The 24,332-nt window shown below is 55.7% G+C and overlaps 9 protein-coding genes across 9 annotated transcripts; 4 read left to right on the top strand and 5 right to left on the bottom strand.

The window, feature by feature from the left end:
• Positions 1-284: 284 nt before the first annotated feature.
• J3D65DRAFT_229155 (regulator of G protein signaling domain-containing protein) lies at positions 285-2,101 on the bottom strand. The gene is made up of 3 exons (XM_066794661.1): positions 775-2,101; positions 541-728; positions 285-491 (listed from the first exon to the last, which is right to left on the bottom strand). The coding sequence occupies exons 1-3, from the start codon at positions 1,877-1,879 to the stop codon at positions 393-395; spliced, it is 1,392 nt and encodes a 463-aa protein (XP_066659098.1). The 5' UTR covers positions 1,880-2,101; the 3' UTR covers positions 285-392.
• J3D65DRAFT_229166 (uncharacterized protein) lies at positions 2,071-3,114 on the bottom strand. The gene is made up of 2 exons (XM_066794662.1): positions 2,302-3,114; positions 2,071-2,239 (listed from the first exon to the last, which is right to left on the bottom strand). The coding sequence occupies exon 1, from the start codon at positions 2,987-2,989 to the stop codon at positions 2,324-2,326; it is 666 nt and encodes a 221-aa protein (XP_066659099.1). The 5' UTR covers positions 2,990-3,114; the 3' UTR covers positions 2,071-2,239; positions 2,302-2,323.
• A 2,483-nt stretch (positions 3,115-5,597) lies between these two features.
• On the top strand, positions 5,598-6,591 carry J3D65DRAFT_615011 (uncharacterized protein). The gene is made up of 2 exons (XM_066799282.1): positions 5,598-6,221; positions 6,320-6,591. The coding sequence occupies exons 1-2, from the start codon at positions 5,703-5,705 to the stop codon at positions 6,434-6,436; spliced, it is 636 nt and encodes a 211-aa protein (XP_066659100.1). The 5' UTR covers positions 5,598-5,702; the 3' UTR covers positions 6,437-6,591.
• Positions 6,592-6,608: 17 nt separating this feature from the next.
• On the top strand, positions 6,609-8,261 carry J3D65DRAFT_229197 (uncharacterized protein). Its single transcript, XM_066794663.1, has one exon. It carries the CDS (start codon positions 6,727-6,729, stop codon positions 8,038-8,040), a length of 1,314 nt encoding a protein of 437 aa, XP_066659101.1. The 5' UTR covers positions 6,609-6,726; the 3' UTR covers positions 8,041-8,261.
• A 5,357-nt stretch (positions 8,262-13,618) lies between these two features.
• On the top strand, positions 13,619-16,260 carry J3D65DRAFT_229275 (putative peptidyl-prolyl cis-trans isomerase). The gene is made up of 4 exons (XM_066794664.1): positions 13,619-14,136; positions 14,189-15,446; positions 15,503-15,923; positions 15,992-16,260. The coding sequence occupies exons 1-4, from the start codon at positions 14,052-14,054 to the stop codon at positions 16,127-16,129; spliced, it is 1,902 nt and encodes a 633-aa protein (XP_066659102.1). The 5' UTR covers positions 13,619-14,051; the 3' UTR covers positions 16,130-16,260.
• Positions 16,261-16,393: 133 nt separating this feature from the next.
• Positions 16,394-18,258, bottom strand: J3D65DRAFT_615025 (eukaryotic translation initiation factor 3 subunit F). The gene is made up of 3 exons (XM_066799283.1): positions 17,900-18,258; positions 17,098-17,810; positions 16,394-17,033 (listed from the first exon to the last, which is right to left on the bottom strand). The coding sequence occupies exons 1-3, from the start codon at positions 18,002-18,004 to the stop codon at positions 16,829-16,831; spliced, it is 1,023 nt and encodes a 340-aa protein (XP_066659103.1). The 5' UTR covers positions 18,005-18,258; the 3' UTR covers positions 16,394-16,828.
• On the top strand, positions 18,236-20,820 carry J3D65DRAFT_615029 (U3 small nucleolar RNA-associated protein 25). The gene is made up of 2 exons (XM_066799284.1): positions 18,236-19,514; positions 19,567-20,820. Exons 1-2 carry the CDS (start codon positions 18,298-18,300, stop codon positions 20,474-20,476), a joined length of 2,127 nt encoding a protein of 708 aa, XP_066659104.1. The 5' UTR covers positions 18,236-18,297; the 3' UTR covers positions 20,477-20,820.
• Positions 20,821-21,548: 728 nt separating this feature from the next.
• Positions 21,549-22,170, bottom strand: J3D65DRAFT_615035 (uncharacterized protein). Its single transcript, XM_066799285.1, has one exon. It carries the CDS (start codon positions 22,046-22,048, stop codon positions 21,821-21,823), a length of 228 nt encoding a protein of 75 aa, XP_066659105.1. The 5' UTR covers positions 22,049-22,170; the 3' UTR covers positions 21,549-21,820.
• Positions 22,154-23,770, bottom strand: J3D65DRAFT_644411 (NLI interacting factor-like phosphatase-domain-containing protein; the record flags this gene model as incomplete). Its single annotated transcript, XM_066802150.1, has 3 exons — positions 22,154-22,302; positions 22,354-23,178; positions 23,206-23,770. 3 exons carry the CDS (start codon positions 23,768-23,770, stop codon positions 22,154-22,156), a joined length of 1,539 nt encoding a protein of 512 aa, XP_066659106.1.
• Positions 23,771-24,332: the final 562 nt, after the last annotated feature.

Genomic DNA, 24,332 nt, shown 5'->3' on the forward strand with positions numbered 1-24,332 from the left:
CACCTGTCGTGAGGTTTGCTTCCAAGGCCCTCGACGTTCAAAACGTGATCCAAGCCGCGCGACCACTTTGCGCCGGATGGACAAAAGCCAAGCTACCTTGCAAAAGTGTGGCCCGAGAAATGAAAAATAAAAACTTCCCCCGTGTTACAATGCATTCCAATCAACTCCGTCGCTGATGTGTTATCGCTGGCTTCAACTCTCCGTTCCTCAAATGTCCTCCTCTTCGACGTGGCCGGAGAAGCCGTTGTGCGCAAAGACCTTGCTGCTTGCTGGGTTGAACCGGTGGTCCTGGAGCGGTTGCTGTGCCGCAGTGTCGGTGCGCGGTCGAAGTCATGGAGGGGTGCTGGTAAAATGACACGTGCTGTGAGAGACACGCTTCACACCGTCATACTTTATGAGGCTGCCATGGCGCTGTGCGCTGCCGAGTCAAGGTTGCGTTCCCGGATGGTGGTAGCGTACTTGGGTTCCCTCATGAACTTGGGCACAGAGTCCTGAGCCGATTAGTAATGGTGTCAATGACCCTGGAGAGTTTCGACTTACGCTAGCCATGAGCTTAAATACCGAGTTCTGTGCCTGATCAAAGAGGGTCGCAACTTCGTCGAGACTTCTGACCATGGCCTCATCGTCGCCGACGGCGCGGGTCATCCTTGCTGCAAGCGCCGTGCGCAGCGTGTGGTCGATGTTGAGCTCACAAGGGGAGCCAGGGGCAAGGAAGGCGTTGTAAAGGCCTGCGACTGTCAGTGTGATTCTGGGCATGCCATGAGAACAACATACTGTAAGCAGCTGCGAGCGTCTCTCGAATGATCTCCAGCTTTGGCGTAGGGTTTGCCCTCTTGGCCGCCTTGTAGCTCCCAAGGAACTCGCTGACATCCAGGTAAAAGGACAAGTTCTCCTCGCAGTGAGTCTCGCGCAAAAACTCTCTAAAGAGCAGACGCAGAGCCGGGTCCCGGATAATGACCGTCATCCTGTTTGCGTTGGAATCCCTCGTCGTGCCCTCACGAGGCCTGTTGCTGGCGGCGGCGGCGGCGGCAGTGGTTCCCTCGCTACCGTTCGGCGCGTTTGTGGGGCTGTGAATCCAGCCCGCGACCCTTTGACCCTTGTCGGTTACAAAATATATGGCGCCCTTCGAAGCTTGGAAGCGGACGTTGTGGGCTTCGACAGGGGCCATCAAACCAAATTCGACGAACAGGGAGCACATTTCAAATGCCTCTCGCTTGTCCACCATGGAGCTGCAGTCCATGAGCCAGTCCACCGCAGCTTTTCCGGTAAAAGTGTTCATGCAGACTTTGTCGCCGACCTTTCTTTCCCTAGCCATCTTCACACCGACCATGCCGGTCGAGTACTCGCTCATCGAGTCGTTGTCTGCTTGGGCAGCGCTTGCCTTGGCGTTGGGGCCTTCGGAACCGGCGAAACGTCTGAAGACGACCTCGATGGTGGCTTGGTCGTGATTCAGCTTGTCCGAGTCGATCTCGCGCTCCAAGATGACCAGGTGCATCACGTTGCGGGGCGAGTCCAAGACTTCGTAGACATGCTTTTGGTTGATGCCGTTGCGCTGGCAAAATCTCTGAAGCACATGCAGCCCCTTGGGAGTCATTTGCCACACAGCAGTCTTTGACATGAAATCGGACTTGCCCTCGACCGACTCGATGAATCGTGCCTCCAAAAACTTTTGGCAAACCGACCTGGCCATCTCCTTGGCCATTGAAAAAGTGGTCGTGGTCGTCGTGGTCACAATCCTCGAGGGGTCCTTGGGATCCGGCATGCGATTGGATTGGGAGAACTTGAGTGATCCAAGGTTGGTCATGGCCTCCTCGGAGGTGAAACTGTGGTCGATCTTCTGCCATCGGACGCGATGCGGCGTCAATGGCAGACTCACCATCAGCGTCGCAAAGAGGTCGTTGAAGTCCTAAAACTCGGTGCGTTAGCCTTGCATCAACTGAGCGACACGTAAAACAAGACAGGAAAAGCCAAACACGGGCTAGGAAAGAGGGGTTCGGGAGCATGTGGCCGCTTTCAGCAGGATTGCAGTTTGCAACCCGCAGCATGTCTTGTCTTGGAAAACAGCGCAGCGAAATGTGCTCATGACGATTGAGAGGGGTCCTCGGAGGAGCAGTAGTTTGTGGGACGGCGGCGTCAGAGGGGCACCGCGGACATGTTCGGTTGACCATTGCCACAGCGCACAAGCTTAGCCGAAGCTCCAGGGCAACCCAATGGCCCTCGTTTCGATGGATTGACCAGGCTGACGAGGAACTTGTTGGAGAATCGAGGAGCAACGCGAAAAGAAACACGGAAAAGGCTTACCTTGGTGAAGGGACGGTCATCGTCAGTCATGCGAAGCAATCTCGAGGAAGTTTGATGCATGTTGGAACAGCGTGGCCGGCGAGGGACCTTGGACGTCTAGAGGGCGGCGCGTAGAGGGTTTATAGAGCGTCGGCAGTCGAGAAGGCTGGTGCCGAGATGGTTGCTCAGTAGTTGGACGCGGGCTTGGCCTCTCAGGATGTGTGAGACGGGGTTTCCGCGTTTGGATTTGGATGCGTCTGTGGCAGATGGGTCCACAGACAGATTGCGAATACGGGTCGTCGGGAAAGTCGCGTGGTTTGCAGGTGCAGCGGAACGGTGGGATGTGGGCGACGATGACGGATTGGAAGGTGTGCAGCGGGCGCGCAGGTGGAAACGACGACGACACTGGGTGGTGGAGGTGGACGAGTTGAGTGGACTGAGGGGGACTGGACGGGAGGAAGGAAGGGGGGAGAGGAAGCTGTTGATGTCGTCGTCTTGTCTTGTCGTCGTGGTCCAGGGGCGGGCAGGCTGGAGTGTAAGGTGGAGGTGCAGGCGACGTGAGCGAGGGAGCAGCAGTAGCATGCGTCTTTTGGATCAAGGGTGTGCGCTGCGCTGCTCGGGGTTTAACTCGACTGAGTCGACCGACCTGGGACTTAGCACGACGCGGGCCTTGGGATGATCGTGGACGAAAAAGCAGCCCCGACCGCATCCCTGGGCCCCTGTGGCTCCCACGCGGCAATCCTTGCAAGATCGAGCTTGTCACAAGATACTGCTTTGCCCTGCTCTGAGACTCTGCTTCCTGTGTGCAGGTCGACACGCCAGCACACGGCACATGTCCAACGACTCCGTTCGCGAGGCCCACGCCGGCAAGCAGCACGTTTTCTTCACTCGACTGCGACACGTACATGACATGACATGACATTGACCCGGGTTTCAGACGTGCTTCCGGTTGTTGACCAGTCGCACGCAGACGCAACGCAGACGCAGACGCAGACGCAGTGGGGATCTCCAAGATCTCCGTTTTCTTTTTGGCTGGGTGCCTCACCATGCATTCCACGTGCCCCCCGCACCCAGACCACGTTTTTCTCTGTGCCGGCCCGGCTCTCTCCCTCTCCCTCTCCCTCTCCCTCCCCCTCTCCCAGTCCCTCTCAAGAAGTACATGTGGCACGCCCACTGCCGTGTCTCTCACAAATCTCCGGCGTCATGTAGCGCGTTGCTCTCCCTGGCCTTCCCTCGCCGTGGGCAGCAAAAGCCCATCGTGTCCAGTTGCGGCCTAGCTGCCCTGCTCGGCGCCGGGACGAGACTTTAAATCCGGCCAGCCAGGTCTTGGTCTTTGCCCGCCGCTTGGTCTCATCTCTCAACCTCTGGTTATTGTGTCATATCTGTGCGCTGCCGCTGCTCTCAACAAGTCAACCTACGACCGCACACGCAGCCTTGTCCAACGCCCGTCTAGGGCTGCCACGGCCGCCGCCGGTCAAGGCCAGTGGCGTTGGCGTAGGTAGTTTGCCTCTGCTCCCCAGGGGCTCACACGCGTCAGTCAACCCTGCACTCTGCTGCGACCGCCGCCGGGTCCATCTGGGCACACTCGGATAGCCAACACGTGGCAGCCATGCTGTGCCATGCCATGCCCTTTTTTCGGCTTTTGCCTTTTTGCTTCTTCTCGACTTCTGCCTCTCTTCTCGGCGTCGACAGCCTTTGCCACGTCTCTCGCTGCCGGCGCCGCCTGGTGCACCGTAGTTCCTGCCCCCGTTGGCCCTAGCCCACCACATTTCATCTGCCCTGCTGCCGGCCTCTCTTTTGAATCAGCCCACCTGGTTGCGCCGGAGCTTTCATGACCTGATGACGGTATTATTACCCGCCCGTTGCGCCGTGTGTGGAGTTTCATTATGCCGAAAAGAGGCACGTCTCCCTTAGTCCAGGGAACATGCCGGGCTCTAGCCACCGCCGAAAAAATTCCACTTCTTATACCCGCCCGCCTCTCTGCGACCTCGCTTCCGCTTCATTTGCCCGAGCGAGAGCGGCTTTAATCCACGCTTCGTTTGTTTGTTTGTTTGCTTGTGTCTTTTTTTTTTTTTTTTTTTTTTGGCCCATCAATGTCTGCAGCGCGCAGCGTCATCATTGGCGGCGGCGTCGTCGTCGTCGTCAGAGCGCGTGGCCGCACTGCCCACCGCCAGCAGGGCGCATAGACCGCCCACGGTCAAATTTGCACCCGCTTTGACAACCACCACCACCATGTCCAAGCGCGCCTCTGTCAGGGGGCGATTGCACACGGTCACTGCCGTGCGACTGTGTTGCCATTGTCCCGACCCTCATCCGCTTGTCCCTATTTTCTGTTCCTTCCCTTCCCTCTTTGATGAGACAGGGCTAAGCAAGGGCGAGTCGTTGAGCGGGTCTGGATGCGGCGGCAGAAACACCATGTTCACTGGCATGCTGTGACACTCGCTGCGACATGACCCAAGCTTCCTCGTGGTTGACAGCCGCCGCCAGCGAAGGAACTCCCGCAAAGCCTGCCGGGAACAGCAGCCGGAATCCTGGCTCTGGTACCAAGTGCTACCTGCATCTGCACGACACGGGTTTTGGCCGCAAGGGATTCCGAGTCCAACTTGATCGCTACACAAGCTGGAGAGTGGATTCCAGACGCCCGCAACGCCAGCCGCCCGTTGAGTTAGTTGACCGGTGGTCGAAACCAAAGAGACTGAGACATGCGTGCCGTGAGCTGGCGGCTGCCGTTGTCGTCCACCACTTTCGCGGAACCACACGAGACTGGTGCAAGGTCGTAGCACACTCGACCAATCTTTTCCTGTAAACTTTTCACGGCAGGGGATGGAGTAGCCAAACTCATCTAACAAATTGTGCCGAAGCATCCAGACAAGGATGGAGAGCATTCGACTGTTGCTTGCTTCCAAGAACCGTGGTTGCGACTTGCGCGCCACGATTCTCGACACCAAGCCTCCATGTAGACGGTCAACCTGCGCGCTAGGCTTGCCCGCGGCCAACCCCGAAAATCAATTGTCAAAGACCATGGATGGCCAAGCACGACGAAAGGATGCTCGGCTGTGCCTTGTCCAGTCGTCTCTTTGCTCGTCATGTCGCTTGCAGCAACGCCTCAACCTTCCGGGATGGGTAGGATTGTCTCAACATGCTTCCTTCGCCACAGTCTTCCAGAACAATTCTACACTCACGTTCCTGCCTACGTAGTTTAGCCTCGTTCGGCTACGCTGATGAATGACGAGCATCCCATCAGATCAGAAATGCCCCCATTCTCCACGCAACCACGCCACACCGTGGCAGCGTGCTCCTGCTGCCCAGCGCCGCAACGCCAATCAATCCTTCGACCAGGGCTCCGCGGGCACCAGCGTTCTTTTCATGTCCGCGGATGACGCTTGCTACTGCATGCTTCTCTTCTTCGCTCGAGTTTCGCCATGACTGCGATCTGCATTACATCAGGTTTCAACATCAGCTCATCCCCGTCATCAACCTTCGGCCGTCTGTTGATTGCGTGGGGACTGCCAAGTTGGCCCCCAACCCGCCAACAAAAGGCCAGACCCGCTGAGAACTGCGACCAACATCCCTCGTATCCAAAGCAAAGCCGCCTCGTCGTCTCTCCAGCTGTTCTTCCCGTACAACACTGTGTATACGATTCGAGACCAATTGCTCGCCAGGAAGGTATCCCGCATGGCCAATGGCTTGCCAAATATATCTTCTCACCGCAAGGCCGCGACTTCAAACATCAGTGCTTCCGGGAGGCCCCTTCATACATGGCAAACGCTGAAGATCCTCGCTTGCTGGGCGAGAGGTCGACCAACCCGAGGAGGCGTAGTGAGAGTGCGGGGAGGGCGGTATACCCAAAGAGGCAATCCTCCCCCCCTGGTCTACTGTGCCTCAACACGCACTTTGTGTCTTGCCATTCTTGTCATCCTGCCCTATGCCATGTGTCAGGCCTGAGCACAGTCAGCACATCAGGCGTGGGGTTGCACAAAAGCCGTGGCGGTGGTGTTGTGTTGGCTGTGAGCTTTGTTGGTGAGGTCATGGTACATACTTCGACATCACATCAACTACATCCGCACACCCACCCACGTCTGCTCTTTGCCCACCATCCAACGAATGCCTTCTGAAATCTTTCATTCCTGAAAAACAGAAGCGCACTTGCGCCTAGCCTCGTTGTCTCAACCACTGCGCTCATTGTCCAATTGACCCGTCTTCCTGGTCTCCACACAGTCGGGAGATTAGGGGCCAACCTCCAACACCTCCAGTCAACCGGCGCATTCGCTGCCGAAGAAAACAACAACCTCACCAGTGACACAGGAAATCGTTCGCATCAGAGAATTCTCGGTCTTCTCCACGCCGCTCGCCTGTTTGTATACCTTGGTTAACCCGTCCCGTCCCAGCCTACTAGGTAGCCCAGCCGCTCGCCCCCCATCAGCTCAACACTTGGTTGTACACATTATGCTTCACCATCCCTACCAGACTCTCGACTCCACCCGTGCTCCACCCTTCGTACTCCAATCGCCATTGCCTTCCACTGCTTCCTCGAGACGGCTCGAGACGAGACGACGCGCTGGACTCGAAGCGCGCCGTAAACTTCCCGTCCCTCGTCCCTTGTTTGCCTCTCCTCCAACCACGACCCGCGAACCCATCAAACCACTCCATCTTGCTTCCTTCTCTCGCGCTTCCATAGAGTCTATCTGCATGCCTCGAAACGAGCTTTCTCCAACTCTAAACCAGCAGACTACCGTATGCGCGTCGATCGCTCAGCCCGAGCAAACCCAACCCAACGCAACCTCCCTACCTCACCCTAGCCCAACCCGCCGTGTTCGACACGAACGAACAAGCGAACATGCGAACCAATGGACAGGCCCGCCATGCGCGGCATGCAATCCTGCAGCGCAAGCAGGCAGCAGCATCAGCAGCAGCAGTTTTCAAACTGCCAACAATGCGCTTCTTTTCGTTTTGTCCTCTCTGCTCCCCGCACGCGCGCGCGCGCGCGTGGCACGGCGATCAAACGCGCTGATGCGCTGCGCACCACCTCACTTGCATGTCTGTCCAGACACACGTGGGCGCAACGCGACGCAACGCAACGCGATGCAGCGGCAATTTTTGAGTGCAGTGCTGCTGCGGCCAACGGGCCATGGCCCACTTGGCTCAGAGCGCTCACGCGCACAGCAGCGCCCCGCGTGCCGCTGCGTCGGGTTCGCTCGGGAGGCTAATGGTGCTGCTGGCAGCAGGCGTGTAAATGTAGGTAGAAATGGCATGCCTGCCGACGATAGGCCACTTCGGCATCGAGGGTCGGTGCGCAGCGTGTATCAAGGATTCCCTCGCCAGACAGTAGGGATGGGGTTGTGGATGGCGCTGATGTGCGACGCGCGGGGAGACAGCGGACCGGGGGCAGCGCGGACGGATGGCGATATGGCAAAGTGGCATGATCAATGGGCATTTAGAGCTAGGTTGGCGGCGGATGGGACGAGAAGATGGCCATGTCGTGGACGACGAAGGGAGGCTTGTCCTTGTCGTTTCCCTGCCATACTCTGCACACACCTCTCTTTCCTCTCGCGTTTCTCTCGTTCAGGACCTTGTCTGCTGCGCCTTTCTTTCGTACCAGTCGGTCTCGCCGCCGCTGCCTTTCCAGCGTCCGTCTTTGCTAGCTGGTTGTGCCGAGCTGGGGCGGACCGCCATGACAAGGCTATGGAGCAGATGTGGAGGTGGGAGCGAATGTCTGAGAAGAAAGAGTGCCGGTTTCTCGCCGTTCGCAGCAGCAGGTAGACCGAGACACAGGGAGGCCTGTTCTTGCGTTCAGGATACTGCGCTGCGCTGTGCGATGCTGCGCTGCACTCAATCGACCATCCATCCTTCTGTCCGCGGACGCATGTGGCAGACTCGGAGACAAAAGAAAGAAAAAGAAAAGAGAGCGTCATGGCATGCAGGTCATCGAATCTCTCATCTTTGTGCCTGGGAGGCGCTCTCGACTACGGAGTACTTGTCCCTCCATCTCTCTCTGTCCATGAAGACTTGCAGTATACCACCAACTTACCACGACAGCCATGCACTGCAACAGTCCTGATTGGTCAGGTCACGACAGCCCCAGCCCCCCAGCCTCCCCTTCCCCGTCATCGGCGCAAAACGTGCGAGGCGGAGGCGTACGCATACTCGCACGCCTACAGGTGATGCGAATATGCAAAGCGTCGTGACACGACATTTGCATGTATGTACACGCCGTCCGACATACGCAGCAGTACCCGACGCAGTGGGCCATGGATGGACAGAGAGGATGAGGAGGGGTTGGAGAGCGGCGAGGCCGACGCCGAGTTGCATGATGGATCCGATAGGACAACGACGTCGTCGACTACGTACAGCTGCAGGCGGAAAATTTTCCTACTTTTGCGTTTGGTTTTCTTTTCTTTTTTTTCCTTGTCGTCGCCATCTCTACGAACGCGCCGCAAGGTATCGTGTGGCCTGACATGCGAGACTTATTTTGAGATGAGCAAGACAGCGGCGGGTGTCTCGAGACGGGAGCAAAGCCAACGAGCGAGCGAGAGGGGGGGAGACGGGACGGAGCGGTAGGGTTTGTTTGTGTCGATTGGGTGGGACGGCAGATGAGACAGTTTTAGCTTTCTTGGGCAGAAGAAGGGCGCGCTTTTCTGTGGTGAAAAGGGTGTGTGGGTATAGTTTGGCTTGTCTTGCTGCTGTTGCTGCTGGCGTCGCCACCTCCGGGCCACTGGCTGCCGGGCCAGTGAGGCGCTTTCGGGCGGCCGTTGACAAGTTCCTCGTCGCGTGGCTTCGCTGTCCACCAATGTGTCGTGCATGACGCCTGGCCCCTCCCCCGCTCACCCACCATCTGATGTGATGTTGTTTTGGCTTCCCACTCGCTCGGCCTGGTCCGGGTGTGTGCTGCACGGCGGGCTGAGCTCGGCCGCATCCAGACAAGGTGCTCCTTGTTGCGTATCCTGGAGCCTCGTGGCAGCCGTGGACGCTGCGGATGCGGATCCCACGTGCCCTGGCTGCGACTGTCCGCTTCCCCTTGCCTAGCTATGCCTGTGGACGTGACATGGAGATGGTGTGGACGAAAGTCGGACGAGGGGGTGTGTGGGGGCCAAGAAGGGGGCGTGTCTATACTTCGTCTCTCAACGCCTCACGTCATCCTCATGATTGCTTGCGCGTGCCCTGGACTCTCCTCTCCGTCTCCTTCACCTCACCGCCCACTGACTCTCTGCTGGGCTGCGGCCCCACGCCGTCAGCCCTGGGAGCCGGTTGCTGCGTGAGGCCGAGTCCACCATCCCTCCCCGCCGTAGGCAGCCATCCCTTCCCGCCGTAGGCAGGCGCACCGCGATCGATCTTAGGGCTCGACCGCTTTTCTTGCTCGGCATGGTGGAGCAAAAGGTCCAACGGAGTCATCTATTCGGTCCACATCCTACTCTTTGGCAACTTTGTTCATGACAGCGGTTTCAGCCCGCAGGCTCCTGAAATGCGAGGAAGGTCCAAGAGATCCAACAGCATCTGGCCGAACCATCGTGGAGAGCTGTGCGAACGGGTTCCGGTCGTGGTCTTTCGAGGGTCGCAGGCGGACAATGGTAAGCCTGGCGGCATTTCGATGATGCGGGGATTCTGCCGGCCAAATCTCACTTCCTCTTTCTTTGGACGTGGCCAAAATGTGGGTTGTATCGTACGGCAAGGACCGTGTGGCTTGCAAGACGTTGGTGCGCTGAGAAAGAAGCGCAATCTATCTCGACTGTCGCTATTGCTCAAAGTGAGCTTGGAGAAGGGACTTTTGTTGACTCACTCTGAATGGTAGTGGCACAAAAGCTCAACACCAGTGTCCAAATCTTCATTGATCAATGCTCAATTTGAAGAAACCAAAGACTCAGGTTCCTCTGCTCTACCGCGAATGACATACATGCGAGGCGTAGTTGAGGCTTTTTGTCCCGACAGTCTACCAGTTCAACGCCAGTTTGAAGTCCAAACTAGCTATTAGACCGATTCTCCGTGGCCTTGTTGATCCGGCAGATGGATTTTGCTTTGAGTAGCCACATCAGTCAACAACCTTGCCAGTGCGCCATCCGACGCGTCGTGGGGATCACTGCGAGCGCAAACGGCGCGTGTTGCTGTTGAGGTTTGATGCGCAGCGGCGATTGCCCAGTCCTTTCGTCCGGCGGACATCTCCCCGGCTGCCTGAGGGCGGTCAACTTCAGGCGCCTGAGGATACGAACAAGGACACCGACACCGCAAAGTCCATTCGTGGCATGTTGAGCTGCCATGGCAACATGGAAGTGTCTTTGGCGGGCGCGAGCGTTGGACCTGGGATGTTCCCCTGTTGCCCTTGTTGACCCCTGAAGCAGCCACAGGCACCTAAAACAATCTGCCCTTGACAGTCGAGACCAGCTCTTCAGGGAACCATGGCTCATGATACAAGCCTTGATCAAACAAGGATCTGTGGTTCTGTTGACCGGTGGTTTGGTCCCAAGCCTTGGAGCGGCCATCATTCGATTAGGGGCTGTCGTCTTTTCAAACCCCCCTTTCGACGCACAAGTCGTCCACTGTCGCCTTCGTGAGGATTGTCCTCTCGTGACTGTGCTTCTGGATGCTTTGTTTGCGAGACCCGTGTGTCTAATTCACCGGCGTGGCCCCGAATGCCTCTGCTATCCGTCGATGTCGGTGAAGCAGGCCATAATTTTTCCGAGCTCGAGTTCGAGTTCGCATTCATCAACATACGGCAAATACAGGGAGCGGGTAAGTGCGCTGGATGTTGGACATTGCATGAGTCCCCGAGCTCTTGAAAAAGGGCGGACCAAAGAGACGGCCGTTGGGTCGCAGTGAGTTCACGATCTGACCGCACGTCTACCCAAGGGTGCCAAAACCTCGGGGTCAAGCACCGAGGGCATTCTTCTCGTAGATTTGTCCGCCAATCAATTGGCATGAATTGACATGCTAGGGGAAAACGTTTGTGTTGCCCGTGTGTTGGTTGTCGCTGGCGGATTAGCAACGACAAGATAATGCGCCGAGAGGTCGCAAATCTTCCTTTCAGTCATGGGAAGAACCACTCTCCATTATCTTCAAAAAGACTGAATTGTAGGATCATCTTGCACGTATTCGAACATCAAACGGAGCATGCCGGTAACTTCAAAGTGATGCTCGGCCCTCTGAATGACGTGGATGACATATCCAGATGGAACAATGCGCAGGCGGTGACCAACAAAATGACTCTGTGGTGGACAGGCCGTGATGTCGCGGAGGTTGAAGTGTTAGGGGGGTGTCAGTTGAAATAAGGGACCTTCGTCCAGGACACAGGGTGAGTCGAGTCTTTGAGAATGTTGTGGACTCTCAAATGCCCTGATTCCCCTTCATTGTTCTTGCTGTGATTGTCCCAAGCGTCGAGATTGGGAGCAGATCCATAGGTGGGACAGAAAGCCAAGTACATGACTTGGTGGAAACCAATCATGGCACATCCCTCTTGGTCGGCAGTCAGCCAAAAGCTTCCCACACCACCTCTCCTAGCGATCAGAGTTCTCATCGTCAATGCCTCTTCGCACTCTGACCACAAGGATTGCCTTCACCTGGTGTATCGGAGACGAAAGGGTCAACATCCTCCTGGTCCCCTAAGCGTTGTGTGCTCGATACAGCTATCTTTCGGATATTCGGTTCCTACGGCACAGTGCTTGACCAATGAATGAGCGTCGTGGAAGAGTGCAATCCAAGTGACGAAGTCGAGGAAGCGATTTTAGGCATCTGTATTTGCCAGGAGTCTCTCTCAATCAGTCGATCAATCTCCACACTCCTCAACGCTTGACACAGTAATGACTGGGCCAAAGAGAAGTGTTCTGGTCCAAGAAATAGTCACCCCTTTCGGTGAGGTCCTTGACAGCTGGTGTTGGAACCGAGCAAGGAATCAACGCAATGCATCGAATGTGTGAATGATGACTTGTCATTCTGCCATGTCCATCCCCTCGGCACGGCACGATCCCCAGTCCTGTCCGCGGAGATTAGCCCGGTTCATGCAGGCTCGTCACACTTCAGGTGTTCTACGCTCACGTACGCGCAAGGCGCAGTCTGGGCAGTGATACACACGACAGGGCGGTGAAGAGCAACATGCTTGGACAAGTGGATCCGGCTCGCGCAGAGACGACCTCGCTGCAACTTTTCCCACAACGAGGCATTTGATTCGGCAGGCTTGCATGATGATCACAACGCGTGTAAGGGATATCAACCCTCGCTCCGGCTCTCGTGGAACGTGCTCAGATGCTCACCACGACGGGTTTGTGCCCCGAAGTCTACTTGTAAAAGTCAAAGCAATTACGTGTTGGCAAAGGCGTGGGACTCTAGTGCAGCCAAAGAACTCGTGGCCGCCGGCTTTGAACAGTCTGGGAGTACCCCTTCCTAGCCCGTTGCCGCTCTATACCGTCGGATTCCCGCTGTAAATAAGCTCATGTTGTGGATATCGTTTTCCTGGGTGTCTATAGCCCACCACCAACCAGAGGTCTACACGGACTTCTAGACTCAAGAGGGTATATGACCTCCATGGATAATTAGGCTCCTTGTTGCCGCTATCCAGGGTATTTTTGGCCAAACACTGGCTTGATTACTCGTGGTTCAGTCGGAATTGAGTCGACTTAACCACAGATCTTGCGATTCTTGAAGCGTTGTCGTTGGTCTCCTTGGTTCCTAACGGGGACTAAGCGAGTGGGAATGACCAGATTTTATCTTCTCGATAACAAACTATCCCGTGGCCCAGTGAAATCTTCCGAAAGTATTGAGTCGAGCTGCAATTTGTGTTTCGGGAGCAGAGGACCTCGCATTGAGCGAGAGATCCGAGTCTCCTTGCGAGGATGGTTGTTGGCACCAACTTGCCCCAATCAGCCGTCACGCATCCACTGTCTTGACCGAACTTGAAGCTGCCATATGGTACTTCGAGAAAGCTTGTCAATGGAGATAAGTCGGAACATGTTAAATGTCCGGCCCGTAAAAGCGAGTGGTGTTGGCGATTAAATTCGCCAAGTGCGAGCGAAAATCGCTGTTGAACATCTGCTGCTGCGCAGAAACCGAGACATTGTCTTTCCATGGTCGGTTCCAATGTGCCCGAGAAATACTTAGCCTCGGAGCAGCGATCCGCCGTCTAGTTCGATTTTGTTTCGATTCAAACGCTTTCCTGACGGGTCAATGGTGACGTCGTAAAGGTGAGGTCCGGAAGAAAAGAAGACTTTTTCTTTTTCTCTTCTCGTCTTCCGTGAAGAGACGCTCAAGGAATGGGGAACCGTCTCTGGCTGACATTTAGACACATGTGCGGGAGAGGAGTAGTTGCGTTCCAAGTAGAGACACCGGTGTCAGAACAACTTGCCCTGGAACATTTTAGCAGGAGAAGTGACCGTAGAAGTGACCAAAAAATGAATCGATGAAAGTAAAGAACATACAGGGTGTGATACCAAAGTCATATGACAAACAAAATGCTTTCAAACGTCGGCCATTCATTGCGATGTCTTGGAGTCGGACACGGGAAGTGGCGACGTGGAGCGTCCAATATCCGGAAAAAGAGGGGAGGTAGAGCTTTCAACTACCAACGATATCATGGAAAGTCAAGATGGCACGACGGAGCTGAGCCAGCCTCATGTTGGTCAGGTCGTCGAGAGGACTTGCATGACGTAATGTTGTGATTTTGCTGCAAAAAGCTGAGGTGGAGGGCAACCGGCACCAGGGTCAACATCTGGGGGTCGGCCCGATTCCGCGCAGTCGCGTCTCCCGACCGCGAAGGTCCAGCCGGAGACATCAAGAATGCGAATTGCAACACCATGAGTGACCAAGAGTCGGAAGCATCGCGCGCGCGAAAGCGCACTTTTGACGAGACGAAAGACGCCCCAGCCGCCAATGGCGACGGTATGTCGATTTACTATTGCCCCACGCTCGAGGCTAACCGATCGCTCTGCAGATTCATCCTCAGACGACGATGACGATTTTGGCCCGGCGCTCCCTTCGCATGCCCCAAAGAAACGAAAGCGAAAACTTCCATATGCCAACCTCTATGTTGCCGCGCTGCCTGCTGCGGAGCGGTATTCGCGCTCCTTGATGCACAAGGACCAGCTGTGCTACACAACCTTTACGCCGCTCACAGACTTCCTCATAACGACGTCGATCGACGGCGTCGTCAAGTTCTGGAAGAAGAACAAGGGAGGAGTGGAATTTGTGAAGGAATACAGCGCGCATGGCGGCAAAACAATCATATCGGTCAGCGTCAGCGCAGATGGCCGCAGCTTTGCGACGGCCGGCGGAGACAAGACGGTCAAGATCTTTGACGTGGTCACCTTTGACCTGCTCACCGTGCTGGAGTTTGAGTCGGTGCCCAAATGCGTTTGCTGGATACACAGAAGAGGCGCCCCGCTGCCGCTTCTCGCCGTGTCGCTCGAGAGCGACAGCTTTATTAGAATATACGACGGACGAGGTGAGAACAAGGAGCCACTGCATGTTCTGAAGCGCATGCACCGGCAGCCAGTCTCGCTGATAGCGTTCAACAACGAGTATGACTGCGTCATCTCCTGCGACGTCGGCGGCATGCTCGAATACTGGGCGCCGCAAGAGCCCTTCAACCTGCCCGACAACGTCTTCAAGCTCAAGAGCCAAACCAGCTTGTATCTATTCAAAAAAGAAAAGAGCGTGCCATCGTCCTTGACCATATCTCCCGACGGGAAGCAGTTTGCCACCTTCTCATTCCCGGATCGACAGGTGCGCATCTTTGACTTCGCCTCGGGCAAACTGCACCGATGCTACGACGAGTCAATCAATACAGCCATTGAGATGCAACAGGCGGGCACGGCGTACCACAAGTTTGAAGATCTCGAGTTTGGACGCAGGCTTGCCGTCGAGCGCGATCTCGACAACGAGTTTACGCGTCCAAGGATGAACGTCGTCTTTGACGAGACGGGGCACTTTGTCTTGTACGGATCCATCGTGGGTGTCAAAGTCCTGAACACATTTGAAAATCGCATCGTCAAGGTCTACGGCAAGACGGAGCCATTTCGCCCCCTGAATCTCACCCTGTATCAAGGCCAACCGGACAGGAAGGCTGTGACGACGGTCGAGATGGCTGCTAGCGACAATCCTTTGCTGAAGGAGGCCGAGGCTCGAGACGCTTTGTTGATTAGCACGGGCTCTGCAAAACCGCGCTTCTACATGTTCAGCAACGACGAGCCGTACGTCCTTCACCCCCGAAACCTCGAGATCGACGTTGCTAATAGTGTACGTACAGAGTTAGCAAGTCAGAGCGCGACGTGCACAACGAAAAGCCGCGCAACCTGGCCGCCTCGGGGCCTGCAGCAGCAGATAAAGCCAGCGAAACGCGCAGCGGTGCCGTCGCCACGCTGCACACGACCATGGGCGACATTGTGCTGCGGCTGCTCCCGCAGGTGGCGCCGAAGGCAGTCGAAAACTTCGTTACGCACGCGCGCAACGGCTACTACGACAACGTCCTCTTCCACCGTGTCATCAAAGGCTTCATGATCCAGACGGGTGACCCGCTCGGCGACGGCACGGGCGGCGAGAGCATCTGGGGGTCAACCTTTGAGAATGAGATCAGTCCTGACGTCAAGCACAAGAAGTACACGCTCAGTATGGCGAATGCTGGTCCCAACACCAATGGCTCGCAGTTCTTCATTACCACGGCTGACACGGTGAGTTTGTCCCCTCTACTCCCTACCACCTCCTTGTACCGAGCTAGACTGACGTGCGACTTCTTTAGCCATGGCTCGACGGCAAGCACACGGTGTTTGGCAAGGCCATTGATGGGTGGGATGTCATCCACGCCATCGAGAAAACGTCAACGCACAAGGAGAAGCCCAAAGAAGACATAAAGATTGTCAGCATCTCGGTGTCTTGAGGAGAGAGGTAGTCACTTGGCTTATGCAAGGCACCATAGAGAGGGCCATGAAATATGGCTTCATTGGATACATTCATTTCAACGAAGATACTTGCAATACGTTTTCACTCGATGCCTACCCGTCTGCCTGGGTAAAGCTTGGGCGAGGGATGGTGTGATGCTGGTATTGGCAGAAGGTGTTATGGGAGCATGGGGAGGGCAAATGGTGAGGGTGAGTTGGAAGAGTGAAGACTACCAAGAGTGAACCATTGGAAGGACATGAATGGATGTTCAAGCTTGTCTTTTTATCTTCCTCTATCAAAAACCCTTTCCCATGACATACATGTATTTTGGGGAATCTCTTAACCACTGCTGTCCAGGAAATACGGATGCTTTACTTTTCCTTTTCTTGCCTTTCATCCAAAACCATTTGATCCCCCATAGCTTGCTCTCTTTCTGCTCTGCCTCCAAGCTCATGGCCATCCGAATTTTCATCGGCATCTCTCCAGTCCCCATCCACGTTGTTCAGTTGAGAGGAAAAAGGAGATTCATTCATGTCCAGCCCGCAAAACACCTTGCTTTGGACTTTTGGCTTGTCCCCCTCCGCCATAAACAATCGCTTCATCATGAACGCGTAACGGCGCTACCACTGACTGCCTTTTCTCTGTTGGCCCGCCCTCCGACCAAACAAAGGTGATGAATTGTAGGGTATTTCGTTCCTCACTGCTCAGAGCGGTTCTGGTTGCCCTTGCCTCCCTTGCCGCGGCCGCCTTGGCCGCCCTTCTTGTCGCCTTCGCCGCCTCCCAGGGCGTCGCCGCCGCCGAGCGTGAGAGCCGCTGTTGCTAATCTGTTGGACAGGTCGATCTGGGTGCGGATGGTGTTGGCGAGGTAGGAGACGAGCAGGACATCCTGGATGTGTTTGTTGCTGCAGGTCCAAGTTAGCTTGATTGGAATTCCTCTGCTCCTGCGAGGAGAGAGTGGAGACATACAAGTCGCGCTCAATGTCCGCGGGATCGACCTTGGGAGCAAGAGACAGGGCGTTCATGAGGAACTGGCCGAGTGCGCTCGACGGCTGCGCCTCCTCGTCCAGCACGTTGTTGACGTAATTCGACACGCGCTCGAGCATCTCCAACACCTGCTCCGTCGAGCGCTCCAGAGCCTCAATGTCTGTCTGGATGGTCTGGCTCCGGTCTTCGCGGTCCTTGGCGCCCGAGATCAACTCGAGACCGCTCTTCTCGGCCTCGCCGTACTTGATGTCGTAGGGGACGGGAATAAAGGAGCAGCTGTCGGCGGCGCGCTCGGCAGTGACGCCAATCGGGGCAGAAATGTAAGCGCGGGTCTCAATGTCCTGGCCGGGAATGTTGGAGACGGTCAAGTGGACGGCAGGGTGTGGCCAGGCGCCCTCGCCTTGCTGGCTGTAAAAGTTCTGGATGAGGGCCGAGAAGGTGTTGAGCTCTGCGCTGGTCGCGTACCAGCCGACGAGGACCTCGCGCGGGTTGGCGCGCAGGTGCAGCGCCAGCATCTGCTTCTGGTAGTCCATGTCGACCTCGACTTGCTCTTGCGTCTCCGTGTGCGGCACGGCGTAGCAGTTGCGGATCTCGACTTCGGTGCCATCTTCACTGCGCACACCAAGCAGGGTGCCGATGACGCGCTCTTGTTCGGGGTTGCGGCGGAGCGAGTGGTCGAGGATGGAGAACAGGGCCTGATCAATGCACCATTGCGTTAGTCGGTGCTTTCCAGGTGTCTCTGGCGACTTTTCTTTCAACAACAATGGGGTCCGCGGGAACGCACTTGAGGCTGGATCACGACGTTGAGTGGGGCAGTCGACGGCTGGGCTCCGATGTGCGCAGGACCAAGGGGCCGGGCGAGGTGGAGGAAAGAGTCGGTGTCGGCCATGGTGGGCGAGGAGCGGTGCGGAGTGGGATGGAGGTTGGGGCGGACGAGGTGGAGGTGTGGCGGGCGTGATAGGTAGCTGGCCTTTGGGGAATATCTTCTTTGATACCCGGCGTTGGCCCGCGCGAAAGAAAGGTGTTGTTGATATTCCGGTGCCGTCAAAGTGCGCGAAATCTCATCCGACCAACCAAGCGATTAGATAAGTACGGTCGCCCGTAGCCAGCCACTGCGCAGAAACTTTTTAGGCTGGCCACGACTTTGCACTCGACGACTCTTCCAGCAATTTGCAAATTACCATGGCGCCATTCCGAGGAAGAGGACAAGGCAGAGGACAAGGACGAGGACGAGGCAGAGGCCGTGGCAGGGGTGGTCGCGTCGTCGGTCGCCATACTTTTACCAAATCCAGGATTGAGGATTCCGAGAGCGACTCCGAAGGTCCCCAAGCTGAAGACGAGCCCATGGATTCTGGCTCCGAAGACGACCAGATTTCGGAAGATGATGCAGACGAGGACCCTGTACCCGCCGCGAAGCCCTATTCCGCCTTACTCCAATCATTGCAGTCTGAACATCAGGAAGAGCCAAAGAAAAAGAGAAGAAAACTTGAACATCCAACTACGGCTGAATCGACATCTGCTGCCCAAGACGACGAGTCTGCAGAATCTCAAGATCTTGAAGAAGCCGAGCGCCAGGAAGTTTCAGACTCTGACGACGAAGCCCCGGACTCTGACGACGAAGATCTGTCTGATCCGTTTGAATCGCACTTTTCTAGACCAGATGAGAAAGAGCTACCCAAGAGACTAAAGGCTATCGAAGACAACCAATGGGAGACAAAAAAGACCGACATTCCAGGCGTGGGAAGATGCACCACTTTATCATCGGGTTCAGATGAACTCTCGAAGAAAGCGCCATCCTCACCAGAGCAGCTGAAACTCAAACAGAAGCTGGGCTTGAAGGCGAAAGAACTCTTGCCAGAATTGAACAACATTCAAAGGAACATCGCCGCGCCTCTCTTCAACTACCAGGACATCCTTTTTGGGGGTCGGACAGCCCAGAATGCTCAGTCACTCCGCGACATCACTTGTCTTCATGCCTTGAACCACATCTTCAAGACGCGAGACAGGGTGGTCAAGAACAATGCGCGTTTAGCCAGAGAGAAAGATAGCGACGAGTTGGAACTCAGAGATCAGGGCTTCACAAGACCCAAAGTTCTGATGCTGCTCGAGACTAGACAAGCATGCGTCAGGGCGGTTATTACGATCATGAAGCTATCTGAGCCAGAGCAGCAGGAGAACAAGAAGCGATTTCAAGACACATTTGACCAAGTCGAGGAGCGCTTCGGAGAAGAGAAGCCCGAGGACTTTCGCGAGCTCTTCGAAGGCAATGATGACAATGACTATCGTCTTGGCCTCAAGTTCACCCGCAAAACAGTCAAGTACTTTTCACAATTCTACAACTCGGACATCATCTTTGCAAGTCCTTTGGGCTTGCGTCGGGCTATTGAAAAAGGCGGAGAGTAAGTCATTTCAAGCCTCTGGAAGCGTGGCTTCATTCTGACCAATGAACAGTAAGAAGAAGAAAGACTTTGATTTCCTCAGCTCTATCGAACTCGTGGTCGTGGACCAAGCCGACGCCATGCTCATGCAAAATTGGGAGCACGTCGAATACATCTTCTCCCATCTCAACCTCCAGCCAAAGGACGCCCACGGCTGCGACTTTAGCCGCGTGCGAACCTGGTACCTCGACAACAAGGCACCGCATTTCCGGCAGACCGTCGTGCTTTCTGCCTACCTGACTCCTGAGCTCAACTCGCTCTTCAACAAGCACATGCGCAACATTGCCGGCAGGGTCAAGATACAACCCACGTACGACGGTGCCATGCTCGATATTGGCCTTTCTGTCAAGCAAACTTTTAGCCGTTACGATTCGCCCTCGCCAGCCAGCGATCCGGACGCGCGCTTCAAACACTTCACCAGCGCCATTGTGCCCGCCCTGACGCGCCTTCCAAAGCCTGCCGAAGGCGGAAAAGGCATCCTCATCTTCATTCCGTCGTACCTAGACTTCGTCCGTGTCCGTAACTACTTCGCCACGTCAAGCACAACGCAAAATGTCTCGTTTGGCGCCGTCTCCGAGTATGCAGAGCAGGCCGAGGTGCGCCGTGCGCGCTCGCACTTTCTGACCGGCCGCCACTCGGTGCTGCTGTACACGGGTCGCGCGCACCACTTCCGGCGGCACTTGATCAAGGGCGTCAAGAGGGTCGTCATGTACGCGCTACCGGAGAACCCACTATTCTACAAGGAGGTCGTCGGCGATTTCCTGGGGTCTAGCATTGCTGAGGGTAAACTGGATCCCAGCGAGGCCAGCGTGCGGTGCGTGTTTTCCAAGTGGGACGGTCTGCGTCTGGAGCGCGTTGTGGGGACGAAGCGGGTGGGCAGCATGTTGAGGGATAAGAGTGGTGACACATTTGACTTTATTTAAGAGCATGGAAAAGGCGTTCGGTGTGCGCGAGGTATCGGAAAATCAGCATTCTAGGCAGCGAATGGTTTCATTTGAAGATTCACCGTTCACGCGCACCGTGTACAATCTCTTCAAATTCCTGAACGGCAACATTTGTAATTGATTGTCCAGAACTCTGATGGAACAGAAGACAGAGGATATGCAAAAAGCTGTCAAGCGCACAGGCCGCGAACTTTCAACGGAAGGTGATTTTGGAGGATCAGTCAATTCAGTTCCCTTCCCTTCATGACCTAAAATCCTTGAGTCCAAATTTCGACGTTCTTTTCAAGTCCGGAAATTCTACGTCAGCGGACTTTCAAGGAAGCCTGCAGTTGTCCCAAAATGAACTAGCCAATCAGCATGACTCTCCAATCCTACGCAACATCATCCATCGCACTCACCATGTCCAAACTTGTTCCTTCGGGCAGCCTTGCCCTTTCTAGCGACGCGCAGCGGGCCTTCGCGCCAGTCAGACTTTGCCAACGACGTTTCGCCAGTCGGTCGTTCTCGTGCATCATGGCCATATGCTTACCAGCGGCAGAAAAAGAAAAGAAAGTCTGGGCAACTGATCCCGCATGCTTACTATACGCATAGATGTGCATACATAATCGGCCGCCTGGCATCGTGAGCAGACGTCTACAGCAAAGCAGATTCATTAAGTAGATCGACCTCGGTTTGTGCTGCCTTCCTGGTGCCTATTAACCGACCACCCTGCCGCGTTTCTAATGCTTTTCAAGAACGACAGTAGGCTTTGTCGGCCTGCTTGGACAAACAAAACGGGCAGGTCCAGCGACGCAACAAATCCATTGGTTCGGCTGTCGTCTGCTGGTCGGCTTGGGACGCGTCGCATGCTACCACGTGGTCGACCAGCCCCAGGTTGCGAGCAGATGAGGCGGAGGCGTCGATGCCGGCCAGCCGCGCTGCGCGGTTTGCTGCGCGGTTTTCTTCACATGCGCGCGAGCGGGCTGGCGGAACGGGTTCACGGCAAGTCGGTCTTGGCGGCACTGCTTGTGCAGCGGGCGCCGCGGATGGGTGAGCTGTGAATTGGGGGTGACAATGTGCCATGTTTGTATCGTGGACTGGCTCTTGGTTATAATGAAAGACACAGGCAGAATTGTTGGCAAGGTAAAGTGTAGGCAGAAATGTTCTGGATCATGAAATTTTGTCGACTGCGCTCAGCAACATGGAAAAACGAATGCACAAACAAGGGACGGGCTGACACACATGATGCATTTCCACGAGGCCTGCTATGAGTTGTTCCAACCGTCGACGTCGCCTACCTGATCGCACTTCATCCGATGCATGTCCATAGCCCACTTGATGCGTCTAAAGTGTGACTAATGAGGAGTAGCAGCGGCAAGAAAATGGGAGACAAAGTGAAAAAGACAGCAAAAGGGGGAGAATAAAACTCCATGCTCCACGTATTAAACACAATCTATGCAGACAAGACAAATTGCCGTGGTAGCGGCAAAAAAGAAGGCTTAAAAGGGGGAGACAAGGCAAAAGCCAACGCAAAAAGGCATGGAGTGAAGAAGATGGGGAAACTCCTACCATGATGCCTTCAACTAATCATTGCTCAAACATTCCACACATGCTATCATTCCATCGTGGTCTTCTTACTCTCGAATTTCGAGCGGTTCATCTTGGCTTTGGGAGAGATCAAGCCGCAGCCGTGGGTTCACCCAATCTCAGCGCCAGCAAAGCGCGCAGGTCGGTGACGTGCTGCAAGCCCTCGAGCAGCGGAACCAAGTGCAGCAGGTCGTTATCGGTTGGGTCACTGATCCAGCCTTCAATTGGAATAGCGTTGTCTGGTTCACACGCTTAGCACACGTGTCGGTTGAAGATAGAATTCGGCTTACCTTCGTGGAAAATGTAACTCATTGGACTGTTGTCCACAATCATCACCTTGCTCAGGTCCGGCTCGACCTGAGCCAAATCTTTGATGTATGCGCCGTTCCTGAAGGTACAGTGCTGCCGGTAAAAGCGTCCAGCAAAGTACTTGCGCTCCAGCTCAAGCCAATCGATGACGGGATCGGCGTATTCTTGAACGGAAGCAGTGAATATGACGAGGTTGTACCACTTTGAGACTTTGCGCAAGAAGTCGTCGCAGTGCGGTCGTTTGTGCACATAGTACAAAATGGGAACTTGAGGTCCAACAATCTGCCCAGCAGCTCCAATGGGCTGGTTCAGCTTTACTTCCACCATATGCCCCGTGGTATAGCGCCCTCCTTTGGCCATGCTGTGGATCAGAGTTTCATCGAGATCCAAGATCAAGGTCTTTTGGTGTGGACCATACTGCGAGGGCGCATTGGCAGCATAGGAGGGCTGGCGGCGCGGGACCAGGGGTCGCGGAGGCACTGGAGCACGGGGAAACTTGAGCTTTGAGGATGGGCCTGGGCTTGTTGGTGATTTCAAAGCGGCTACTGCAGCGTCTTGAGGTGTGGGACCATTTTCGGAATGTTTGGTGATGCTGGCCGTCCGGCTCTTCCTCTGCTTGCGGTTCCGCAGCGCATCCTCATTGTGAAGCTTTATTCGGATGGAACGCCTCGCCGGGGCAATTTCGTCGCCGGCGGAGAGGGAAGATCTCGATCTTGTGTGCTTCGCCGGGCCGTCATCATCGCGGGTAGGTGGCCTTTCGCTCTCCGAGTCTGAAGTTATCGCAACCGAGCTCGTAGTAGACGACACTGATGGTGATCTTTTGGGAGATTTACGTGGTATGTTTTTGCCAGGACCACTTCTTCGTCGCAGACGGTCCTCGGCAGCCTCGGCCGTCCCATCGCCCTCAATCTTGATTCTCTCTATGCTAGTCCGCCGTCGTTTCTTGCGAGGGAACTTCCGGCCGATTCTGTAAAGTGGCATGAGGGTGCTAAAGTGACCGTTGTCGTCGTAAAAGCATGAGGCCAGATATCTTGCAGGAGCAACGGCTACTGTCAAGACTGCTTTGAGCCCGCCAACCACGGCGGTAGCTATCCGCTTGGGCATGAGCCAGCCACCCCATCTCTTGGAGTCGCCGAATGTCTCAATTTCTTGTTGGTCTAGCAGTGGAGTCTTCTCGTTGGTCGAGGTAGAGCTCCACTGGTCGGCCACGGCTCCTCCTCCACCCTTTTCGCTCTGAAAGTCTGTAACTTTCGGAAACACATCGTCCGTGTATGCTCGGCTGCGGGGCACGGCCGCGGTGTTGGTCCTCGAGAGGTCGCTCTCTGAACCAGCGCGTGAGCGTGAAGGGCTGGGTGGAGGTGTGGCGCCAATTCCCGAGAGAATGTTGAGGGAATTCATAGTCCGCAAGCCATGAACGGGGGTAGGTAGTGGCGGAGGGAGGTTGCTCGAGGCGCCCGCACTCTGAGGTGGTGGGAAGCTGCCTGTGCGCTGCGCGGTGGGACAGCCGTTGGCTCCGCGGAAGTTGATTGAATGGTCGACCAGAGTTTGGAGGTGGAGGCGCGGAGAGGTAGCTTCAGCGGAGGAATCGGCGGCAGCGTTGAGATGCAAAGGGCAAATTCCGTCTCGTGGCGGAAAGTGTTGGCGGTAAACGTGACAGCAGTCGTGGTTTGGGGTAAGTGATGGGGAGGAATTGGGAGAGCTACGATCGCGGCGTATGACGAGCGCCGCGCCCGGGCTCTTCAGATCCCAACCACCACCAGACGAACGACGCGGGACACGGCAAACGCGGTCAGCGATTGTGTGCACAAGGCCTGCCGTGTTGTTTTTTCGCCGCAAAGAGTTGCAAAATCGACGCGCACTCGCCCTTGACTGCTGCGCACTCGTCTGGTCTGGTCGTGTTACGCAACACAGCCGTCAACCCAAGGTCCTGCAGCACCGCTGACCAGGCCTCCGCTGCCAC

Source organism: Phyllosticta citribraziliensis, assembly GCF_038025025.1.
Source record: "Phyllosticta citribraziliensis strain CPC 17464 chromosome Unknown J3D65scaffold_2, whole genome shotgun sequence".
Taxonomy (NCBI): domain Eukaryota; kingdom Fungi; phylum Ascomycota; class Dothideomycetes; order Botryosphaeriales; family Phyllostictaceae; genus Phyllosticta; species Phyllosticta citribraziliensis.